Genomic DNA, 23,741 nt, shown 5'->3' with positions numbered 1-23,741 from the left:
ACAAAATATTAGCAAGAAGCTAGCGATGTTCAAAGATGTGTCCTCTCTGTGACCAAGTACCAGAGACGGCATATCACATTTGCCTGCAATGTTGCTACTCCAAAGAAGTACGGTTCCTTGTCTTCAATTGGTATGCTCCGGGTGCTAACCTTGCTGCAGGACATGATGGCGATATCCAGGAGTGATGGGTGGGATAGTATGCTGACCCCAATGGCTCCCAAACTGAGAAGATCAGTAGCGGCAATACTAATGTACACAGCTTGGAACATTTGGAAGGAGAGAAACAGAAGGATTTTCAATAACGCCACGCTTTGACCAGACCAAGTCTTTGAGCTAATTCAAGAAGTGATGACTAGAAGAAGGGCATGTGGGACACCACTGTTGCGAGACGAGCTCCATGTATCTTAATTCGTATGTTTACGCTATGTTTCTGTGAGTCTTTGAGAATAACCAAGTTTTATGTAATAGCCCTACTTATGTAACCTTGAACCCCTATCTTTCTTAAATGCAAAGCAGTGGTCCTGCCAAAGTTTCAAAAAAAAAATAGATGGGCTTCAATCGGCCGGGCCCATGCCCTAAATGGAACTGCTTTTCAAATTAGGATCAAGTTATTCATCTCAAAGATAAAACTATGATCAGATTAAGGAATGCATGCGCGGCAAACAATGTAGATTCTAAAGAACATATTCATACATTACTGACAATGGTTTACAGGAGAGGAAAGGAAGAATTAAGGAAGACTGGTGATTTACACTCGCCAGCATCTTTTTACAAGGATAGACGCTTGGGCAGCAGTTGCAAACCAGTGGCGGATCCAGAACTTAAATCCACCTATGACGAATTATGACTACAAAATGTTGTAATAAACACCCACAAAACCGAAGCAATAAAATGATTCGACACGACGTGGTGTCGTAGAAGATTTGCCACATGAACGGTGTCTCAAATCATAGAAATGGTGAAATCAAAATCATTAGAAAAAAGCAACCTCTCCTCTTTGCCATCCGGTCTGTCTTTCTTTCTCCACTTGCAAATCATCAAAGGAAGACACCTTTAGCCTCACACAAACAAGCACGCTGCTTGGCACTTGCCAGGCTGCAACTTTGCGCCGGCCACCATTGTTGTATATTGAGCTGGGTGCCAGGGGCTGCAGACCGCTACTGCTATACCTGTGTGCATTAGGATATCTGCTGGGATTCAGCGTCCTTTGTAGAGTAAGCACTTCACATTCAGTGCAGGCAGGTGGACGAGCGCAGTGTCCTGATTGACAAAGCAAGATCGCAAATGCTAATCAGTTTTCATTGAATCTAAAAAACTGCAGACTTAACCTAATCTGCTAATCAGTTTTCATTGAAGCAATATCGGAAATGCTAATAACAACAGATCTGCAATTTTTTCGATTCCATGAAAACTGATTAGCATTTGTGAACCATAAAATTTGGTACTGGTAAATTATGACTTCTTAGGCTCAAAGAGTCTTCAAACGTCAAACTTCACCACTTCGTCCACCTGAGTGACCCCTCCTGGCCTAACCTTGATCCTCTCCTTCATCCTCAATGCCGCATCCCTGATCACAATCGGACATTTCTACCTTGCAGATTCATGCTATTGAACATTTCAACCGACAACGGCATGCTTTATTCCGCCCAAAAGAAAAAAAGGAGCTCTATGCAGACTTCATTAAAAGTTTGAAACACAGTATAACGGACCGGAATGTTTTCTACAAAATCTGGTGACATTTTTATCTATTGCATAATAACTGTAAACATTAAATGCAGACATGTACAAGAAGTGAAGAATATGAGGGCACAGAAATGCATGGCAGAAGAGTTCACCACAAAGCTAACAGCAGTAAGCAATGTCCTAGTAGAGCCTGCCACAGCAATCAGAGGCGCCACAGTAGCAATGTTTAAACTTCTCCTCGCCATTCTTGTCATAGACCTGGCCTACCTTATAATTATAATGGTAGGTCAGCTCTTGTAGTGGCGGGATATTCTCAAGAGCAAAAAACATAACATGTGGCATCCTCATGTCATCATGGTTCCAGAGAACATTTTGGGCATAGAGGTTTAGTGAACAACTATGGTTGATGAATCTTCCCACATTGCCACACTCAGCTGCATCTATTGTGAAGCCTTCCATTGTCTTGGAGGACGAGGTAGAAGATTGCACACCAACCACTGACTTTAGCCCCTTCCAAAGTTCTTCATCATGGTAGTTATCACCAATATCAAATAGATACACGTCATTCTGTCTCTTTTCAGCTTCTTCATCTTCCAAGAGCTTACCAGTATACTCGCATATGAAATTGCCTGAAGATATAGAACTGAGGGATCTTACACCCCAACCTGTCTGACCTGTCTTGAATATTTCTAGTGGAATTTTGATACCATGCTGACTCACCCTATTGTGGAATGTTGGCGGGCATCTACAAGTAGTGGTTAAAAATTGGTTAGCAAACTTGCATATAAAGCTGGATTATCAACTCAGTTTTAAGCTAATTTTTTGGTTGCATCAATATGTTTGCTTATTGTCAAAATCTTGTGGGTCAATCTCAATATGCCAGACATCACATAGAAGTTTGAATGGCAAAGGACAATTTATCCTGGTTTCAAATTTAAATATGGTAACTTCAAAAACTCAACAGAATAAAATAACAGCAAAAAACATTTTATCAGGTCGATGGTTATTTAGAATAGTTAAGTTTTTGCACAGCCCTACCTGCATGATGGACCACACTCATATATGAGGGGCCTGGCCTCGACGATCGCACCATTGAAATTGAACGGTATTTCCCCTCCATTCTTCACTACACATCCACATCTAATAGAGTCCGAGCAGCCGTTTGTGCAGTCACAGCCTGCTGGAGGTTCTTCTTCATACCAAGGTGGATATATGACCTGGGTGATGTATCTAAATGGTGCTGGCCTCATGTCATCAATTGTGTTGATGAAACATATGGGTATCCTCTCAAATCCCTGAGATATATCAGACAAATAGAGACCTTCAAGAACTTTGGACTTCCTCGTCACCTTGACTGCGTGTAGGGCTAATTCTGCTTGTCCTGCGATCCTCCGTAACTTGTACTTGAAGACCATCTCGCCTTTTGGGCCTTCTTTCCAACATTCCACCACCTCATACAACCCATCATAAACAAAAGTCGATGTTTGCTTGCCTCTAGATTGACCAACTTTACTTTGACCTTTGAAACCATGAATCACTCGAACTGGGGTCTTGGCTTCTATGCAATTCTTCAAAGCGAGATTACCCCGCTCAAGCTTTTGATCGTCTGCTTCTTTATTGCCACCAGCCTTTCCTCCGAAGCCAGTGTATATTAGTTCATCGAGCTTGATAGCTCGTCAGGATAGCCTCCAGAGGCAACAATACTTATAGCAACAGGAACACTATTCACCTTAGCAGTGTCAATACCTGCTTGATTTGGGCGATGGAGACCAACTATTGACAACTCAACTCTAAAATGAAATTCATCGCCAATTTCAACACCAGGAATATTTCCCACAATGGACCCAAGCTTTTTATAGATAGGGTCATTCTTCAAAACCTTGCTTGCTTCAAAGTCAACCCTTCCAACATTGCGAATACCTTGTTCCTCAACTTGCATAAGCTTTCGACATATCGCCTGGAACAATTGGAGCAACTTCCTAACTTTGCTTCGAGCATCTACATCATGGTCCCCAGGTTGTGTGTGTTGTGACCCAGAAGGAACAGATGGAGGAACCGTGACGCATGTTTCACGCTTTTCTTCATACACCACTAGTGCCTTGGAGTCATCACCTTCCATGTTAGAATTGTCATTGTCCTCCATTGTCTCATCATGGATCGATTCACGAGAGGCCACCTTTCCCGTCAATAATTTTATTGGAGTAGCATCTTTTCCCTTAAGCTTGTTCTTAGGAGGAACAGACTTGGAAGCACTAGCAATAGACTTTCTTCCTCGTGACCAAGGGCATTTGTCGGGAGCCATCAATGCTTGAACAATTATTTGTTCAGGCACAAGGTTCATACCATCACTTTGTTCAATTTTATTAGTTACAACCTGTTTTCCAAACTTGGACTCCCTAGCGGACCCATGCAAATTATCCTTGCCTATGCCATCACCCTTCAGCTTACGAGTAGACTTTTTTTGCTTCATGTTCACATTTGAGCACACCACTTCTTTTTTAGTGCTCAAAGTCTTACGTTGCAATTGCATCTTCCCTGCTACAGATGCCTTTGCATTATAAAGCAATGCCGTATTCATCTCGTCACTCTCCAACCTGTTTCCTTTTGTCTTTGAATCAATGCTTCCTGCAAGTTTATTTTTCATTTTAGCATCCACCACTGCTCGTGCTACATGCTTCCCTTCACATGGTGAGTGTATCCTCTTCACCTTCTCACTGGAACTTTTCCCCAATGTAGGTTTTGCAACAACATTTTGCTGCAGGCCACCATCTTGTTCAGTACCTACAAAATCATCTAGAATTTGGACCCTATTACAAGCCCAGCTATTTTCTTCATCCACAATTTTCTTGCCTTCCAATTTCTCATTAGAGGCCTCTGTCGAAGACGCAGGCCTGCCTAAAACTGGAATTGCCACCACGGCATCACCACTTTTGACAGGTGTTGCTTGTAACGACAACCCCTCTCCATGTCCATTGTCTGTGGAAGCAACAGTAGACCTCCCGCAGTCAGGAGTAAATGTGCGTATGGGTGAGACCTCCAAAACTCCACTGTCTGTGGTGGTAACAGCAGCCCTCCCACAGCCAGGAGGAAATGCCCGTACGGGTGAGACATCCAAAACTTCACCGTCTTCGGTGGCAACAGCAGTCCTCCCACAGCCAGGTGGAAATTTGCGTACAGCTGAGACCGCCCTCTTCTTGGGCGGCGGATTCAAAGCGGACATCATCCATCTCTTTTTTCTACTTCCTGCAACTCCATTTTCCTTCCTCTCTAAACCACCACCACCTGTCCTGTTTCCCGTCTCCATGGCATCCCCACCAGCAGCAACCTCCTCCCTCCCCACATCGCCGCTGCCACCACCTCCCTGCTCCTTGACTGCCAACTCTCCAGCCACCTCACAACCATTCTGCACAAAACTAGCAGCACCAACAATGCCACAACTCTCCAGTACTTTCACCGATGCTGCCGCCACCTCTGCCACCCTGCTCCCCTCCCGACCATCCAGCAGCAGCACACCTGCATCGCTCAGCAATTGCGCCTCTCCATCCTCCCACTTGTCTCCATCCTCCCTTGCCCTCTCAGGAACCAACTGAGGCAGGGCATGCGAGACGGAACCGTTGCACTCAGCAGGCGAAACAGCAGCAGGAGTAACCAGCTCCTCCACCTTATTTTACCCCTGCTGAGGAGGAACTCCATGACGCGCTGCAGCTAAAGCTGCGGCATCCTCCACCTTATGCAACCCCTGCAGCTGAGGCAGGTCGCCGTTCTGAGCCACAGGTGAAACTGCAGCAGGGGCAGCCGCCTCCTCCACCTTATCCGCCCCCTGCTGCCGAGGCAGGGCGCCGTTCTGGGCCACAGGTGAAACTGCGGCCGGGGCGATCGCCTCATCCCCCTTATCCGAGCCCTGCTGCTGAAGCAGGGAGCCGTTCTGAGCCGGAGCCGAAACGGCGGCGGGGGCGATCGAGTCGCCTGCTCTGCCGCCGAGAACGCCGGCGCCGCCATCCGCTCCCTTCTCCCCATCGCCTGCCGCGGCGGCGAGGGGCTGCGCGGGAGGGGTCGCGGGCGGGGGCCGGCCGCACCCAGGCGGCCAGGACCGCTTGGCGGAGACCCTCCCAGGCCTCAACCTGCGGGCCGCGGGCGGCGCCGGCGACTCCACCCCGACCCCCACCATCGTGCCGCGTCCCGAAACCTGCAAATTCCAGATCGAATCAGGGGACAAACAATGGTAATCGAATCGCCGCGGCACCCCTAAAAAACCGCAACCAAACCCTAGCATCCCTGCCAAGCGACACCGCATCCGGGACGCAAAAAAACGCGGCGACGTGGGGACCGAAGAGGCGACGAGACAACCAACCGAACCAGGAGGAGGGGCGCGCGAGGGGCTGCTCACCTTTTCTCCGAGATGCGCAGGGGGGGGCGTCTATCGTGGCGGCGACGCTGGCGCCTGGCGGCTGACCGGGGGAGGAAGGCGGGGAGCGGAGCGGGCGCCGGGGAAGGGGGGTTTGGAGTAGAACGGAGAGGAGCGGGCGCGTGGCGGGAGAGGTGTGTGCCACGTGGATGGGACTCGCCTGACGTGCATGTGGGCCCGGGTCGACCCTCGGACACTTCGTTTCCGGTCGGGCGCAGCCAGGACTGCGGTGCGGTTGCTGGAAACTGAAAAGTGGCCGGTCTGCCGGAATTTTTCCATATAGAGTTAGCAGCGGTGGCAGAAGGAAATTAGAAAATCCAATTTTTATTACGGTAAGGATTGAAAATGGAAAAAAGATATCATTTTTATGAATAAGAGCCCCGGTAATTCCAATTTTTATTACGGTAAGAAACTAAGGATTCACCGAGTTGCGTATCTGGTTGTTTGCCCCAAAAAGCAGAAAGGAGCGTTCCTGCCCCCCCCGGGGCCCCGGCGGGATGGAGGAGGATCAAGGAAGCGGGACGATGCAGCGGCGCGGAAAGACCAAAGGAACATGCGGCCCATTTCCCCCATCGGATGCGCTGGAACAGGGGTAAGTGTGGGCCCTTATTCCCCATCGGATGGGTCCTTGTTCTTGAAAGTCTCTGTGTGTGTGGCCGGACCGTCATTTACCTTGCGGTGGGTTTTTAGGCCTTAGCAGACAGAGTTGGGCTGTCACAATCTGCCCTTTTCTTTTCCAAATCTGTTTTTATTTTATCTGCTTAACGACGACATTGAAAATTCATCATTAATCATGTCTATAACCTTACGTAGTGTTTTTATTCACGCATGGATGGGGCAAGCTAGTTAAGTCCCATATCTTACAACTGATTCGATAATTCGTGAACCTAATTCAACATTTCGAAGAGGCTACTTCAATGTTTCAGGAGAGATATTATTTAATTGACTCGGGAATAAGGTATTAATTTATGGTTGAATTGCTCCCCCTTTATCTTAGGCATCCATTTACTATATCACAAATCTTAAAATACCAAAAACCATGTAAAAAGAATAAAAAAGTTATATAGGTTCTTTTCGTTATCCAAAAAGATCACGTGTGCGGAATAGGTCTAGAACACAAAACGCAACCAAAAGGACTATGGGCCTCTTATGGTTGAATTGCTCCCCCTTTATCTTAGGCATCCATTTACTACAGCACAAATCTTAAAATACCAAAAACCATGTAAAAAGAATATAAAAGTTATATAGGTTCTTTCGTTATCCAAAAAGATCACGTGTGCGGAATAGGGCTAGAACACAAAACGCAACCAAAAGGACTATGGGCCTCCTTTATTGCTCTGGGTCGGCCCTTAGATGTGTAGCCCACCTGCCACTTGTGCTATGCACTTTGTTGAGGGAATTTCCGAGTGGCAAAATATTTTTTTTTCCTTTGAGCCTAGGCCAAGGCAAACTTGCTGCGTGAGCGTGCGCGCGCTTGTACAAAAGAAGGATCGTGAACAGAAACAAAAGCTTCTGAGCTCACTCTTGCTTGTTCCTCTCTTAGCCTGCGCTTGCCAGTGCTATGTACTCCATCCGTCCTAAATTAGTATATTCGTAGATTTTTTTTAGATATATAGATTTTGTTGTATATCTATATATATGCTATAAAAATTATATATCTAGAAAAATTAAAATGAATAGCAATCTGGAACGGAGGAAGTATTTTGGAGGAGAGTCCCGTTCCACGTGCCAAATCGCACGGTCAAGCTGCGGCGCCGGCGCGTGCACCTGAACAGCTGCTGCACGGGCCACGGCCGGCCTCGCTAACGCACGGAAATTCCCAGCCCTCCAATCGAAACAAAACAAAAGGAGTGGTCTGAAGATCCGCGGGGCCCCTGCGCCACGCGCGTTCCTCCGCTGTACGTTCGCACCTGGAGCGGAGCGAGGCGCCGCCATGTTCCGGCGCCGCGCCGGGTCCGGCCTAACCGCCTAAGACAGCGACCTCCACCATGGCTCCATTAGGCTTGACCTATCGTCCCCACCCCCACCCCCACCCAACCGCGCATCTCCATCATACGGAGACGAGAGGACTCCGCCAAGGTCAGCAGCAGCGACCCAGGCCCGCCGTCGCGCGCGGGCGCGGCCACCCACCGCGCGCTCCCGGCAGGGCTGGCTGGCCAGCGACCTGATCGATCGTGTCGTGCGCGCCGCACCGGGCATGTGCCCGAGTCGGTCTAGTGGTGGCTCTGCCATGCAGCCATGGGCGTGGGGCGGTTTCGGTTGACCTGATGGAGCATGGCAGTCAGTGGCGCAGTGCGCAGCAGGAAGGTGGCCAAGCGCTTCGCGTGGTTTGGTCGTCGTCCCCCACGCGCCGGCGCGTCCACTGAGATTTGGAGTTGGAGCACGGCCCCGGGCCCGTGTGCTGGCTTTTGGCCCTTGTCCCCTTCCCCGCTGCGGCGCCTTCGTCGCGGAACGCGTACGCACGATGACCTCACGCTTGCTATCCTGGTGTGGTGTGAATGGCCGCCATTGGCCAAAGCTATACGCGCCGTCAAATCTTCTCGGTACGTGTTCCACAGGGACGTAGCGTAACGCTACACGCCGCCGGGGAGCATCGCACCGCACGCGCACAGCACAGCGAACCTAGTAGAAGCAGAACAGCTGCTCGTCGGATCGTGGCTAGGAATGTGCACCCCCTACCGTGACGTGTGCTCCAGCTCTTCCATGTCAAAGGGCCGTCTCGCTCGCGCACGCAGATGTGAGATGCGATGCGATGCAGCAACAAGTTGGGTCAGATACGCGGCGGATTTGATTTGACCCCCCTCTGGCAGCGCCATTTCTATTCGTTTTTATTCGTCCTGCAGCCCACCGAACGACGACGACGACGCATCCATCGACTGGGAACATATTGCTTGTATATTCGGGAGTGGAGACGGTGAGGTCACGAAGGTGACAGTTGAGGACACGGCCGGACTCGGCGTTGAAACTTGGAGCTTGCTGTCGGGCGCTAGCTTCGCTTGCTTTGCTTGCCCCGGTGCTCAAGCTCAACTGAACCAACCAATCTGATGTGCTCGTGGTGGTGGGGTTCATTATAAAAATGGGTAGGGTTGGGGTCATTTTTCCTGCTAGCTGATGGAGAATCCATTCCATTCGTTCCATGGAGACCAGCTAGCTTGGATGTGTATATAATATAATGGTGCAAAAATAAAATTCTCCCACACCTGGCCAATTGTGGGAAACTTTTTCTTCGTTAGAATGCGACTAGAATTCGTGGATTCAGACAAGTAATCACAAACAGGTGTGCACCTGGCGGCCGCCGTGCAGAGGTTCGGGAGCAATTGTGCTGACCGCATCTATCGTGTTTTACTTGGTCCATTAGAAATGGTTCAGAGTACGAAACTTTATTACTGCTCCTTCCATTTCAAATTGTAAATTGTTTTAATTTTTTTAAATTTATAGATATTATTGTACATCTAGACATACACTATATCTAGATACATAGTAAAAATCTATGTATATAGAAACTAAAACGACCTGCAATTTGGGACGGAAGGAGGTAGCAGCGTTAACTGCTTTGTTATCGCCTTGTAGCACAGCCTTCTTCAAGCTTCATTGATACTTCCCGTTGCGTCTCCAACTAGATAAAACTATATGTTGGCAACATCCTTTGCATCCCATCGGTCTGTGCAAATTCGGGATTAGTTCTGCGCATGCGGCAGGAACGGACGTACGACGACGATCGAGTCAAGAGATCAACTTTCCACCGCAAAGGAACATTCCCTCAGCTTAGCTTGTCAAAAGAAAAGCCAAGGCCATCTTTTCTCGCAGCCTTTATTTTCGCAGATCGGCCAGGCAACGGACGGGCTAATCCCGCAAGCCATTCCACTGCGCAAGTCATTTTCTGGACATTCTCCTCCCGATAATCGATTCGGTGACGTACCTGGCTCGATGTCACGGTGCCACGGCGACGGTTCGATATGCTTCTTCCCTCCGACGCGATCCATGCTTGACCAGCCAAGGTCCAAGAATACCACTATGATTTCCCGCACAACACATTGGTTTGCAGCGACTGCACGTATTTATTTTGCCAACAAACATGGTTAAAGAATGTGCTCGCGTGTAGTAATACATGTTATTGTAGGATCACATGTGCTAATTAGTAATTATGGACTAATTAGATTTAATGGATTCGTCTCGCGAATTAGTCCTCGTTTATGCAATTATTTTAACATTAACTTATATTTAATACTCTTAATTAGCGTCTAAATATTCATGTGAACTGATCTAAAAATTTAGTAAAGGATCCAAACACCCTTTTTTTTCCTGGACGACACACACGTTTGGTTTGCAGAGATCTACGTATATTTTGTTGCCAACAAAGATAGCTAAAGAATGTACTCATGCGTAGTCATGTGATGATGTGAAAGCTAACCCTTTCTAAAGAATGGTGGCCATCAGGCGACGCACATCTTCAAACCAGCTTGACCTGCTGCATGCAGCTCGATCAACCTCCACTCCACGCACGCTTGACCAACCGCCATTTTTTCCATCAGGAACAAGCCAAAACCGCCACCGCCCATTCGTCCCGTTCCCAGCTCGCTCATTCTCCCACTTGTTCCAGAAGCCCGGCCGACGCCGACCGGTATTATTCCCCCGCTCGGCATCGCTCGCAGCCCTAGCGCGGCAGCGTCGTTCCAAGCAGCCGGAGACAAGAACCGAGAGGGTACAGGACAAAAGGTAGGGTGAGAGCCTGAGAGGGGAGAGAGAGGGACATGGAATTGCAGGGATGAATAAACTATGGTGTCTATACATTTGCAAAGTGGGATTTACTAGTGATATGCCTATTTTCACTATAAAAAACTATGGGTTCCTTTCTTAGCTCTCAAATCTTAGTTCTCTATTTGACATCCAGTTCAACTTTTGTTCCTTATACGACACTCTATTGGATTTTTCATCTAGGAACCGTTAAATACCCTGCGAAAAGATGATTTTGCCCCTACGGGTCCTACCACCCTTCTTCATCCTCCCCTTCTCCTTGTACATGCTTGCCACAGCTAGCACCTGTCACCGTCGAGGGGATGGCCCACCGTCGCGTCTCCTCCGCTCGGCCACCGTCGACCGTCCCGCCCTCCACGCCGCCGCTCGGGCCCGCCGCGCCTCCCCCGTTCCTCCGTGTTGCCGCCCCTTCCTGCCCACCGCCCCTTTGTGCCCATCGTTGCCGCAGCCACCCGTCACCACCCCTTCTTCCCTTCCTGTCCGTCGCTTGCCGAAGACCCCTTCCTGCCCACCCGCGCGGGTTGGGGCCAGCTAGCTCACCATGGCCGTTTGTTCCACCAAGCCCCACCGCCGCCGCCGCGCCGAGGCGTCGTTCCTGGCGACCTCCCTAGCCAGTGCAGTGGCGAGGGTCCCAAGACGCCTTGCACCGTCGGCCGCGAGCGCCGGTGCAGGTCTGGGAGTCACAGAACCCACAGCAGCAGAGGAGGAGAAGGGAGCTGGAGGAGATGTGTGGTCACACCTCTTGCCATAGCTACTCACAGAGATGCTGCAACTAGTGGACAACGGCGAGCTCGCAAGTAAGCTGGAGAAGATTCTGCAATATGAAAATGTCGATCTGGATTCAAGAGCAATAGCTCTCTACTCGTCCCTTTCGATTTCCTGCATGCCTACCTCATCCCAAACTCTAAGCATCAAATCCATCAAATCCACCAAATTTGCTGCCCAATTCAATTGCCTGCAGATTCACCAGCCACCACCAAAGCAGCAGCAAGCAAATTAGTGGGCAATGCTGCATTGGTGTTGTCAGCTTGGCCGTGCGGGCCAACCGAGGAAGACGTGTGATGACGCGAGGTGCGGTGGCGGCAGCAGCGTGGCCGTACAGGCCGAGCGAAAAAAATGGCGGCGCAAGATTACGAATCATTGGAGAGTACATTTGATTACGAATCATTGAAGAGTACATTTGATTACGAATCTAATCATTTTAAGTTTATGTATAAAAATAAAAAGATTGGCTAAATTATTTGTCAAAAATTATGAAGTTTAAATTGGGATATGCGTGTGCACCTTACAAACAAAAACGGGAGGAGTACACCTGTGGAGTTGATTTTATAGCACGGAAGCTACATGCACCCACGCATCTTGGTATGATTTTTTTTTTTGGGGGGGGGGGGTGCGGTCCTTAAGCCCCCTGTTAGGCAAAAATATTTTAAGGCCAATACCACAACCGAGAGTCCCCCGATCCCCGATCTTGCAAATCCCAAACTGCTCTTTGTGTCATGCGGTGGCTGGGAAATGCACAAGACAGACAATCGAGGGTAGGATGACTGGAGATTGAAGAATCCGCCATCAAGATGTGACCCCTGAGAGCAAGGTAGCAACACAGTATTTATCTTTTGCTACTTCTTGTGATGTATGTGCTATTTCCTTTTGTATACATACCTATGAACCTATTTTAAACTATTATGCTGGAAGACATATAATTAACTTATGTTAGTTTAGTGCTCTGACCTATTTGTTTGAGCTTTAGCTTTCCAAACTTTCCAGAAATATGGCTTTTGGTTTTTCTCCCTAGAAGGCTGGCTTTTCGAAAGCTGACTTTTGGAAAGCTAATACCGTTTGGCAACCTAACTTTTGGAATGGTGGGATGGAGTATCTGCTCTGTGGGTCCACGTGTCAGGCTTTTCTTCAACCTTGGAGCTCCCCTGCAGTGGCTTCCCGAGCCCGCTGGATCTGGGCTCCTCGGCGACGGGTGGAGGCGAGGTCGGGGGAGACGCCGGAGGGGACGACAAGCGAAGCGAGTGGCGAGGCGAGGGTGGCGGCTGCTGCGGCTGCGAAAGCTGGGATGAGAGGCCGAGGTGCGGGAGCAGGAGGAGGCGGCACTCCTCGACAAAGGTGGGCTTGACCGAGGTGCTGGAGCAGGAGAGGTCGAGGCGCTGGAGCAGGAGGCGGCGTCACTCCTTGATAGAGGCGGGGTAGGGTGGGGCGGGTCGGCGACGAGGCGGGGCGGCGCGGGGACGGGGCGGGGTGGGGCGGCGCGGGACGAGTGAGGAAAGAAAAATGACCGGCGCAACATAAATGATGGCAGATGTAATTTTCACGACCTTGACGTAGAAAGCTGCGGAAAGCTCACATTTCACTGCTTCTGAGCTTCCGTATAATTATAGCTTCTCTGGGTTTTTGGCTTTCAGAAAGTTCAGCCCAGAAGCTGATTGTTTGTTTGAGCTTTCAGCTTCTTAGGGTGGAGTGGAAAGTTGCTGAAAAACTCAAACAAATAGGATCATATGTTCACCCCTATCATTATTTTATTTCTGGATCTGCGCCGCAAGTAAAAAGTTCGAAAAACCGAGCCTAAGGCAGGGTGAGGTCGCCTTCTCTAGTTTGGCGACTTATTTCAAGGATGATGGGCGACCTTATCATCGGCTGGTAGGGCTTAGCGACCATCTACAGCCCGAGATGATTGCACAATGGAAACTAGTTGCTACCGTCCATTATGATGACGCACCACATGATCCTATGAACGTACCACACTTAATTAACTCCAAGTGGGATGGATCCATCAGTATTATACAAGTGCAAGCTTAGCATACATGCATGCATTGGCATAGCTAGCAGCTTGCGCAGTGCATGAGTGATGAGCATGGATGTTCAGTAGAAAAGCAACTCGTACTACGATCATATCATATCAGTGCCACTGCCAGCTAGCAGCTTCAGCACACAGCGAGTGAGATCAGAAAGCATCATGTCACATAATCCAATTATAAACAAAACTCGGTGCGCCCCCACAGGCGCTACACGCGCGACGACAAGCTAGCTGGTGCATGATGCGGAATAATTGGCCGTAGCTAGAGCAGACAGCACCAGGCCAGGCTAGTCCTAGGTGTATTTGCTGCTGTTGCTCATCATCGATCGAGAGCTCGTTCGATCAAATGGCTGTATCAGGCGGTCATCAGCGAGAGAGAGATCCAACCTGGAGTCCTGGAGAGGAGGGCCGGGAGAGGAAGAGGACACGACGTGCGACTGGACCGGCTACTTCACACTCTGTCCCGCACTTTGCAAACATTTGTTCCCCCTCCCACTGAACCAATGGTTCCAAATTCCAATCCATCCACACACGCCAAATTATTGGAAGTACGTGCCCAGCACAGCATGCATGGTACAAATGGTACTACTCTACTGCTACACTACCACTCTAGCAAGCTAGGCTTGCATTAGAGGATTGTATTCAGCTGTGGAGAATTTACCCACGGTTAGTTTGCGACTTGCAGGCGCAATTGCCTGGAAGGCTGGAAGTGAGATGCCGAGATCTTGTGGCCCTCGGATGCAGCGAGCAATGTATCGACACGACTACACGAGAGGGGAGTCCATACATGTCCAATTGTCCATGCATGGCCCCAGCAGCGCACTAACCGCGGGGCTGCAGCCGATGGGACGCACGAAAGCCGCGCTACCAAGCTACTCCCTCCGTCACTTTTTAACAAGCACGCTTCACCCTTATTAAGGGACAGAGGGAGTAGCGGAAAGCAAGAGAGCAGGAAGGACAGGTTCATCAATCTTCAAAGTGGATGCAAGTCAGGGCCCTCAGTTCCTTGTTTCCCGGGAAACGCCAACAAGGTTATGTCATGCTAGCATCCATGTTACCCTGATGATCACAGATTTGAAAGAAGCACTAGCGGCCATTAGCACGCAAAGATTTGGCATTGGTGGGTAAAGCGTTAACTAAGGCATGTGTTGTTCATAGAGCTAAGCGTGCCGTAAGTAAGCTTGGCAAGTGTGGCATGCCATAGCTTTTGTGGCAAAGAAAAATGAGGCACCGCAACCGTTTCAAAAAGAAAAAAAATCAGGCACCACCACAAGTACCGTGTCTGTTAAAAAACAGGCAAATTGTATTGAATTTGAGAAATAATCAACTCTGACATGTGGGATATGGTGACAGAATAGTAAATCAAAAAGCTACCTAAGAAACTGTCACACACGACTGGCAAAACATAATTAGAAACGAACCAAACACGGTCCGAAGGCTGTTGCAACTTGCAGGAGCAGTCAAGAAAAACTGCAGCTGCAGTGCTGGAGCTGGACTGTTGGAGTGTACGTGTGGCAGAGACGGGGTCCTAGTACCGAACTGGACCTGCGGTTAAACAAGGTGCGAGGGCTAGTGGGTATCAGCACAATTGTCATCATCTTGGAACATGCATGGGGCCACCACAGAGGGACAGGGCAATTCTCAAACGGATTCAGCAATGATTGCCCCCGCGCCTAACTAATCCCATGCCGCTCACTTCGCTCAGGCCAGGCGATCGAGTAGGAGATCGAAACACGACGAATAATGGCGAAAACGATGGTTACTACTACCGGACAGGTCATCGAACGTGGGTTCAATGGTCCAACCATTATGAACTGGTTGAACCGTAGGTTCAATAATATCGGACCGTTTAACATCTACAAATATTGAGAACCGGTGCATATATATTTGATAATTTGCAATATATAGTCGATTTTAAATAAAAGTAGATTAAAAATCACTTTACACCATTGTGCATTGTAAACTAATTAGGGAACTAGTGACATAGCCATGTAGAAATTTTAGTATGCTGCAAGTTTTTGCTTAAAATAGAGATGCACATGAGGATTAAGAGCTCCATTATATCAAGTCTCAAATCTTTTATATGGCCAATGATCAATTCCCTGCAATTTAAGTGTAATCTGCATTCAGTTTATAGATCATCGCAAGAAGTTCAATCACAAATATGTAGCAAATAATGGAAAACGCACCTACATTTTAGCAATACCTAGCACATAGCAGTACCAACAGAGTAGCAACAACTCGCCGCCTGTCCTTGCTACAGGCAGCTGACCGTCTCCTACTCTCCTCTGCTTGCTCACCGTTGGTTGTGCCTACCGCACGGCTACGCTCGCCGCTCATGACTGCTTTGCCGCTAGCCGCTAGCCGCCTACCGTGCGGCCACACTCGTCGCTCACGGCCGTGCCGTTGTGCCGCTCGCAGCAGCGCCGCCTAGCTTGCTACTACTACCTCGCTTCTGCTCCGCGCCACCATGCAGAAGCCTGAAGGAAAGGTTGCCATAACAGATAAGGTCAGGCGTGGGCTCCATGGACCACCATGTAAAAGTAGCAATGCACACCGCAGCAGCCCAAAGCCATCCGGTTCGTTGAAAACCGTCCGGTTCACCAGTTCCGTTGAAAACCGTCCGGTTCACCAGGTTTTCAGTTTTACTAATCCGATTGCACAATCGGTCTCTTAAGTAAACCGAACCGTTGGAGGTGCCGGTCATGGTTTTTTCGATCTGACCGTCAGTCCGGTTCAGTCCGATCCCAGTAACTATGATGGTAGCTTGGGGCAGGGCACGGGTCAATCCTCCCGCCCGGCCCCTGAACCTTCAGCGACCGGGGCCGGTCCTTGAAGGCGACGAGTCATCGTCTTCTTTGCATCTTTATCCGCAGCGTTCTTATTCGCTCTCCGGACCTTCTTTTTCCCGACCAGCTTTAGGACTGGACTCGATCGAGCAGGCGCTAATGTCTCCATGGAGCATGATGGCTCGTGAAAAGTAGCGTTTCTGCTCATCTCCTCCTTTGAAAACCGGTGCCAAGTTTAGGTTGACTAATGACGCTTGTACTTTGGTCAGGGCCGCTACTTTCTTCCCGGAACGTTATACCGAACGCCGCTTTATTCTGCTGCAGGGAGCCTGAGATCTCCGGGTTGCAGGACCCGGGTCAGCTCGGAGAAAAATCCATGGCTCACGCACGACATCCTTCTTTGCCATCCGCCGACGCAGTCTAGTCGCCAGGAAACCCCCGTCCCGTCTGTGCGCTAGCGCTAGCCGACGGATTGGAAGAACTCCGTGGAGCGCACGAGAAAGGAACAGCAGGATCGGACAAAAGAGAGACGCACACTCGGCCTCTGCCTTTTCCGTTTCTTCCTCTGGAAAAATGTTGCTATCGTGGAGTGCTAGCTGCCGACCGATGGCGTGCGAAACTCTCTTCGTTCCATCGCATCATTTCTGGTCGCCTTTGCCGATGGAGAGGAGATGAGGAGGTAAGCGGCAGGCGTGCCCAAACGAGACCTTTTCGAAGCTGGGGCGCGGCGCGACAGCCCGGGACGAGCGGGGGGCACGCGATGATTTGCTCGCCGGCCGGTGGCGCCATCGTGCCAGCAGGGGTACTCATCGGCCATCATGCCCGCGCGCGGCCGGCCAGCCGAGAGGCGCCGCGCGCCTCCGTGTAAACTCTGGCCAGTGGCCACTAGGAAGCCGGCCGGGGCCGACGGGTGGGGTCGTCCGCGCGCGCGGGCGTGCCTTCCGTTGTCGGAGCGGAATGCGTGCGTGTTCGGCCCTCCTCGGCCGGGGTCGGGTGCGATGCGATGCGATCGTCTCGGGCTCTTGGCGCGGCGCCGGGGGGACGTGGCAGCGCGCGTGTGGCGCCGGGGCCGCCGGGGGCCAGCCGCGCGCAGGGCACCACGCCGCCGGGTGCAGGGCGGGCACTGTGCCTTTGCCGTGGCTGCTGCTCGCTTGCCGTCGACGCCTGCGAGCTGTATGGACACCGACCGATCGATCGGCCGGCCGGCGAGGGCGCCATCATTGGTCGTGGGTGCTGATCGGGCCGGCTCCGATGCGGAGGCGTGAGGTGTGAGTTTCCTTCAAGCATGCACGACTCCGAGGACTTGTCGATCGAGCTGAGCTGACTGCCTACTACTCGATGATGGCCGGCCGGGCGGGCACCGGTGGAGTGCACCAGAAGCATACGTTTTTTCGAGCCAAGAGCCACAACCATAAGCCGTTCAGTTCAATCAGCTGATCTCATGCTCGTTTTATCTCTCTGGTTTTTTAGGCTGCAGTTGATGTTCTAGTAGGTACACTTCTCAAGGGGGAAAACACACACGGAATGGTCGGGTGATGAATGGAGCATGTAGCGGATTGGCGGAGTGATGCAATCTAGATGGGCTTGATTGGTCCCTTGCAGTAGATGACGGATGAGAAGGGATGTTTCTCTAGCCAGCTACCTATACAAGCGCCGCAACTAGGATTTTTGGGGGAAAAAATAACAACTCCATGTCAAAACCGAGAAATATTGCACGCACAGGTTACGCCATTTCGTTCACAGTCAGATCCATCTGTTTGGATCAAGATCTCGGATAAAGATTAGCTCCTGATGATACAAATATTGGGACTAGAAATTAACCAATCTTAAACTAAATTTAGACACGAATAGTAAAAGATGAAAATACTTTGCCCGTAAAATCTGAACATTTTCTCTCTCGTACACCCCTAAGGATAGAATGAACTTTTACCCATTTATGGGGGTAAAAATTAGCTCTAGCTCCAAACAAGATATGGATAATCTTAGCCAACTAAAGTTTGGATGTCTAAACTTTAGTCAGGACAAAACTTTAGTTTTGATCCATCCAAACATACCCTTAGTTTAAAAGCGAATAGGTTTTCTTAGTGATAAAGAGTAAACTAGTGATTATTAGTTCGATCTAGACATTGTATGTTTAAAAATATAAGTCATTTAATCTCCTAATGGTAAATTCTCAATATAAACAATTTATACTTACAACATCATTGGAGGAAGGTAACACACCAGAGAAACACAAGAGCATAAAAAAGAAGGAAACTTTGTTTACGAGGTTCAACGGCTGTAATTTATATGACTACATGATTTGTGCCACATGTTAGTAGAATTTAGACGGTGTATTTTGATTGATGTCAAGTTGCAAACTCTCGATTTTAAAACTTCTCTTGTGGCAACAACCATTCCTATCGTTGTGTAATAATGCTAGCTTAGGAAAAATGAAATGGTTCGCATATGTAGCACCTATTTGTATTTTAAAAATCATTTCCAACCTGGAAATCTCCCACATGGTAACCCTTCGATTTTTTTTTTGAACGTAAGTAACCCTTCGTTTCATCAACGCTTTTATGTGTTACACTGTGCTATGATTTTTTTCAACCCCTTCAGTACTAATGAACATAGAGACGCAATGTAGGAAGAACCAAACAGCCCAAGGTGTGGTATGCGTGTGAGCGGCTAATCAACCCTGAGAACTGTAACGGAAATTACTACTGCCTTTTAGCTTGGTAGTTCTACAAAAATGTCCATAAATGCCAATTTTGTTATTTCTTCATTATAGACATCCACGGTAACATAGTGTGTCTTGACTCGTGCATTGGCATAGTAGTTTTAATGTGAATATTTGGTTTAAAACTTACCAGGAACCAGAAGTCCAGAAGGATTTCTTTAATAAAAAGTAGATGGATCATCCATTTTGGTAAGTGGAAATTTATAGGACTTTTAGCAAACAAATATGGTGGACAATATTTTAAAAAGCTGACCTTTGGTGTAACTAAGCACAAAAAGGAAACCATTAGAGTTTTAAACTTTGAGGTTTGCCATTGAAATGCTTTAGGTGCAGAAATGAATTACAATAAGCAACAATACACCGAAAAATCAAAGAAGCAGGTGCCATGTCGCACACGAAGAAAAAGGGAGAATAGGAAAGGCAGCACTAAACAATGACGCCCAGGGAATTAAGCCAAGCCGGGGTGGCCGCACCTGCCACGCCGCCCCACGCACGTGCGAGGCCCCACAAACCGCCATTCCCAGGGCTTCCTCCCATGGTGGGTGGTGGCTTCCTTCGCCGCGTTCCTCTGTGGAATCCCGGCCGGTTGACTGCTGTGGACCTCATGAGTCATGAACAAGAACGCAGCTCCTCTCAGCAGCTGCCTACTTATCAACAGCAGGATTAAATTTTGCCACAATTACAGGCCAAACACTGGTGATGAGGAGAGGTTCAGCTGATAGGTGCATAAAAATATTTTAAAAAAGAATCCCCCACTACTAGATTAGAGAGGAGCGCAGATAGAGAGAGAGAGGGAGGAGCGCAGAGAGAAAGGGGCATAATTCCACTCACACTGCCCAACCACAGGACATTCTCTCTCCCCCTCCTCTTCGCTGAAGCAGAAGCTCCTCCTCATCTTCTTCCTCCCTGCTCTCCTCGTACTCCTCCGACACCCAAGAAGCAAGAATTGTGGGGGTAGCGAAGGAATTGGAGGAGATCTTGCATGGATGCAGCCCACTGGCAGCAGGTAATTTTTTCTTGCAAATCAAAGATCAATTCTGCACCCCATGCATCTGGCTACCTGGCCTCGAATCATCTGCGAGAATTTTGGTGTTGTTTTTTCTCGATCCTGTCGCTGTTCATCTTCCTCTCTGTGTGCCTTGTTCTTGGTGCGTGCCGCGCTTTATTTGATGAGACCATGATCTCTCCTGCTTCCTTCCGTTCCTTCTTGGGTCCTGTTCTTGCTTTATATCCTTCGTGTAGTAGATCTATGCATACCATCATCAGCATCTATCTCATCCATAGGCTTTGGGGTGAGGCCTTTGTGGCTTTAATCCTCTCCTGCCCCTCCCCTTTAATCCTTGAAAGCAGCACACACACCACCACCTTTCTTTTCCTCCCTTTCTAATCCCCCTTTCCTCTCTATCATCCTTTTTATCCTCTTTTTTTCCTCCATGGCTTTTTTCTCCTTCTCTCTCCTCGGCTCACCACCTCTTGCATCAAAAGAGCAGCCATGTCTTGGTGATGTGTAGCAGAAGCAGCAGCGGCAGTACTACTGCAACACACAACCCTACAAGAGCACAAACAAAGGTGTGTTTTGTGCTGTGGTGTCTTGTGTTTCTCTTTCATCTTTTCTTCCCCGGCCGGCCTCATCACCTTTTTCTTTCTTCTCCCTTTTCCTTTTTCCTCTCTCTAATCTGCCTTTGTATCCTTTTGCTTGGTTCTTAGTTGCACCATAAAGATTCTAGCATCCTCCCCCATCCAGCTCTCCCTCTCTTCCCCGCTGCATCTGCATGCCCACATGCTATTTTTGTTCACTTGTTCGTGCTTCTTCTAATCTTCTTGCTCTGGTTGTTAACTAACTTGGTGCTGATCGTCTGCGTTCTGATGATGGTGTGCTGCTGCTGCTGCACCATGTGCGTGTCCTCAACAGAGCTTAGGGCTGGTGAAGCCCATGGAGGAGATGCTGATGGCGGCCAACGCGGGCGCCGCCGCCGCGAACACGGGCCAGGGCTCGAATCCGAACCCGCCGGCGCCGGCGCCGTCGTCGGTACCTGGGGGAGGCGCCCTGCGCGCCGGCGCGCCGCCGGCCGTGGCGGGCGCGGGTAGCACGGAGCGGCGCGCGCGGCCGCAGAAGGAGAAGGCGCTCAACTGTCCGCGGTGCAACTCCACCAACACCAAGTTCTGCTATTACAACAACTACAGCCTCCAGCAGCCGCGCTACTTCTGCAAGACGTGCCGCCGCTACTGGACGGAGGGCGGCTCCCTCCGGAACGTCCCCGTCGGCGGCGGCTCCCGGAAGAACAAGCGCTCCTCCTCGTCGTCCGCGTCCGCCTCCACCTCCGCCTCGGTCACGAGCTCGTCTATGGCCAGCACAGCTGGGGCGGCGTCCAAGAACCCCAAGCTGGCGCACGAGGGCGCGCAGGACCTTAACCTGGCGTTCCCGCACCACAGCGGCTTGCACGCGCCCGAGTTCGGGGCGTTCCCGAGCCTGGAGAGCAGCAGCGTGTGCAACTCCGGTGGTGCAATGGCGAGCAACGGCCGGGGCGGCGGCGGCGGCGGCGCGGGGCCCGCGGTCGGCGCCCTCTCGGCCATGGAGCTGCTGCGGAGCTCCGGCTGCTACATGCCGCTGCAGATGCCGATGCATATGCCCGGAGATTACGCGGCGGGAGGGTTCGCGCTCGGAGAGTTCCGCGCGCCTCCACCGTCACAGAGCGTGCTCGGGTTCTCGCTGGACGCGCACGGCCCGGGGCCCGGTGCTGCCGCGGCCGGGTACGGCTCCAGCGCGGGGTTGCAGGGCGTGCCGGAGAACGCGGGCAGGTTATTGTTCCCGTTCGAGGACTTGAAGCCGCCGGTTAGTTCGGGAGGCGGCGGTGTGGCCACCGGTGCAAGCGGCGGCGACGGCGATGGAAACAGCGGCCACCCCCAGTTTGACCACAACAAGGACCAAGGAGGTGGAGCCCCCAGTGCCGGGCACGACCCGCCGGGATTCTGGAACGGCATGATCGGCGGCAGTGGCGCTTCTTGGTAATGCGGCGGCGCCATGCATGGCTCATGCAAAGCCTCCGTGCGAGCGTGCATGGGCGACTGGAGACATAGGCATGCAGTAGAGACAAGGGTTCAATAAGAGGTTGGCATTGGTGGTGGTACGGTCGCCGTGACATGGGAGTCTTTGATCTCTTCCCTGGTGTTGGTTCTTGGTGTTCTTGGTCCTCTCGCCGTTGTCGTCGCGAGTTCATGTGTGTTTTGCTGACCATCGACTTAATTGGGGCTCTAACACATCAGAGAGTACAAAATTCAGGGGGTCATGATACATAGTAGCTTGATCGACACATCTCTTGGTCGCCTCTCTCATTTCTGATCAATCTTTCGCTTGATCTGCCATGGCAGCTGCTTCACTGTAGCACTGGGGCAATTGGGAAGCTTCTTTTTAGGCCGGCTTCGAGTTAGATGGTACATCGTAATAGTACTAGTACATTCTGTGTGTGAGAATGGGTGGCTCCAGGCCAGTGTGTTCACGCCACACATTGACACAGGGTTTAGTGACTCAGTGTGTGTTTGTGGTTGGTAACAACAATCCATGCAGCGCGTGGAACTTTGGAGCTTCTGGTGTAGAAGTAGATCTTAATTTGAAGGGGATTTTCAAGTTTGTATTGATCCAAAGAATATCAGAGCTACTGTTTTATTGTTTTTAACTGGCTACTTTAATTATGTTGTAGGCTCATATATATACACAAAGCTAGTACCTTATTTTTCATCAGAGCAAAGGTTTTTTGAGCGCATGTAATGTGCATGTTATTTTTATTCCGTGTTATAAAATAATGTATATCTGTTGCTAGCTCAATGCAATGTTTCCCTACTTTTGCAAGCTTGTCTTTCTATCTGTCACCTCTCCCTGCGCTCCTTTTTCTTGTAGCAGGGCTAGCTCTGAGATGTCATGTCTCACCATCTTCCCAAACCAAGAATCTTCCAGCCATGAAAAGCACTAGCGAGAGGAGGAGGGAGGGAGAGAGAGAGAGGAAGATGAGGATGCAGTAGCGAGAGAGAAGGCATGGCCGCATGGAGCAGGAGAATATGTACGTATGACAAACACCCCACTGCCTAAAGAAACTTTACCCTGTCTCTCTCTTCACATGGTATTATTATATCATATGCTTGGCCATCTGTAAGTGCCTGGGCAGGCCATTTGTACCACCTTTATCGTTTTTGTAAGCCAAAAGGTACAATGCTACCCCCCCTTCCTTCTCATCATAATGCTTCTTGCATCTCTCATCAGAGATCTCTCGCCGTCCCTCAGGCTTTCATGTCCAAGTGGGTAAGAATGCAACTTTTACTCATTTGTTTTTGTTTGTTGTTAGGCATTCACACACTTGCCCGGTTCACCTGCCCACACCAAAAAGTTGCCATCCAATGATACTTCCAACCAGCCTGTAGTACCATGCATTTCCTTGTCCATAACTCCATATCACCATATGGCCTGTGCTGTGTGTCCCTTCTTCGTAGTACTGTACTGCAATGACACAGCTCTTCACTCTTCAGTCACCACGCCAATCCTTCCTTCCCCTGGAGAGATGAGTAAAGGGGGCCCCACAACAAACATTCTCCTAG

The 23,741-nt window shown here is 50.0% G+C and overlaps 2 protein-coding genes and 1 long non-coding RNA gene across 4 annotated transcripts; 1 reads left to right on the top strand and 2 right to left on the bottom strand.

Annotated features, from left to right (window-relative positions):
• Window positions 1-1,863: 1,863 nt before the first annotated feature.
• LOC101771696 lies at window positions 1,864-5,851 on the bottom strand. Its single transcript, XM_022828541.1, is given in 5 exon segments — window positions 1,864-2,428; window positions 2,722-3,346; window positions 3,349-4,752; window positions 4,828-5,269; window positions 5,411-5,851. Coding segments are annotated over 5 exon segments (3,477 nt in total).
• Window positions 5,852-19,439: 13,588 nt separating this feature from the next.
• LOC111257922 lies at window positions 19,440-20,107 on the bottom strand. Its single transcript, XR_002678530.1, has 2 exons — window positions 19,986-20,107; window positions 19,440-19,798 (listed from the first exon to the last, which is right to left on the bottom strand). It is a non-coding gene; the product is annotated as an uncharacterized LOC111257922 (long non-coding RNA).
• On the top strand, window positions 19,797-22,844 carry LOC101767932 (dof zinc finger protein 1). Of its 2 annotated transcripts, none has more exons than XM_004976466.4 (2): window positions 19,797-20,160; window positions 21,067-22,844. In XM_004976466.4, exons 1-2 carry the CDS (start codon window positions 20,137-20,139, stop codon window positions 22,162-22,164), a joined length of 1,122 nt encoding a protein of 373 aa, XP_004976523.1. In that variant the 5' UTR covers window positions 19,797-20,136; the 3' UTR covers window positions 22,165-22,844. The 2 variants fall into 2 exon arrangements, with proteins under 2 accessions (XP_004976523.1, XP_004976522.1); XM_004976465.3 differs by lacking the exon at window positions 19,797-20,160 and adding an exon at window positions 20,385-20,723.
• The last annotated feature ends 897 nt before the right edge of the window (window positions 22,845-23,741 follow it).

This window comes from Setaria italica, chromosome VII, assembly GCF_000263155.2.
Source record: "Setaria italica strain Yugu1 chromosome VII, Setaria_italica_v2.0, whole genome shotgun sequence".
NCBI lineage: Eukaryota > Viridiplantae > Streptophyta > Magnoliopsida > Poales > Poaceae > Setaria > Setaria italica.
The sequence above is the reverse complement of the archived record's forward strand: the minus strand, read 5'-3'. Positions and strand labels throughout refer to the sequence as shown.

What these genes read in the sequence shown, in the direction of transcription:
- LOC101767932 (XM_004976465.3), top strand. Translation starts at nt 20,658, where the DNA reads ATGTGTAGCAGAAGCAGCAGCGGCAGTACTACTGCAACACACAACCCT. An exon ending in CTACAAGAGCACAAACAAAG is followed by an intron (nt 20,724 to 21,066) that starts GTGTGTTTTGTG and finishes TGTCCTCAACAG; the next exon opens with AGCTTAGGGCTGGTGAAGCC.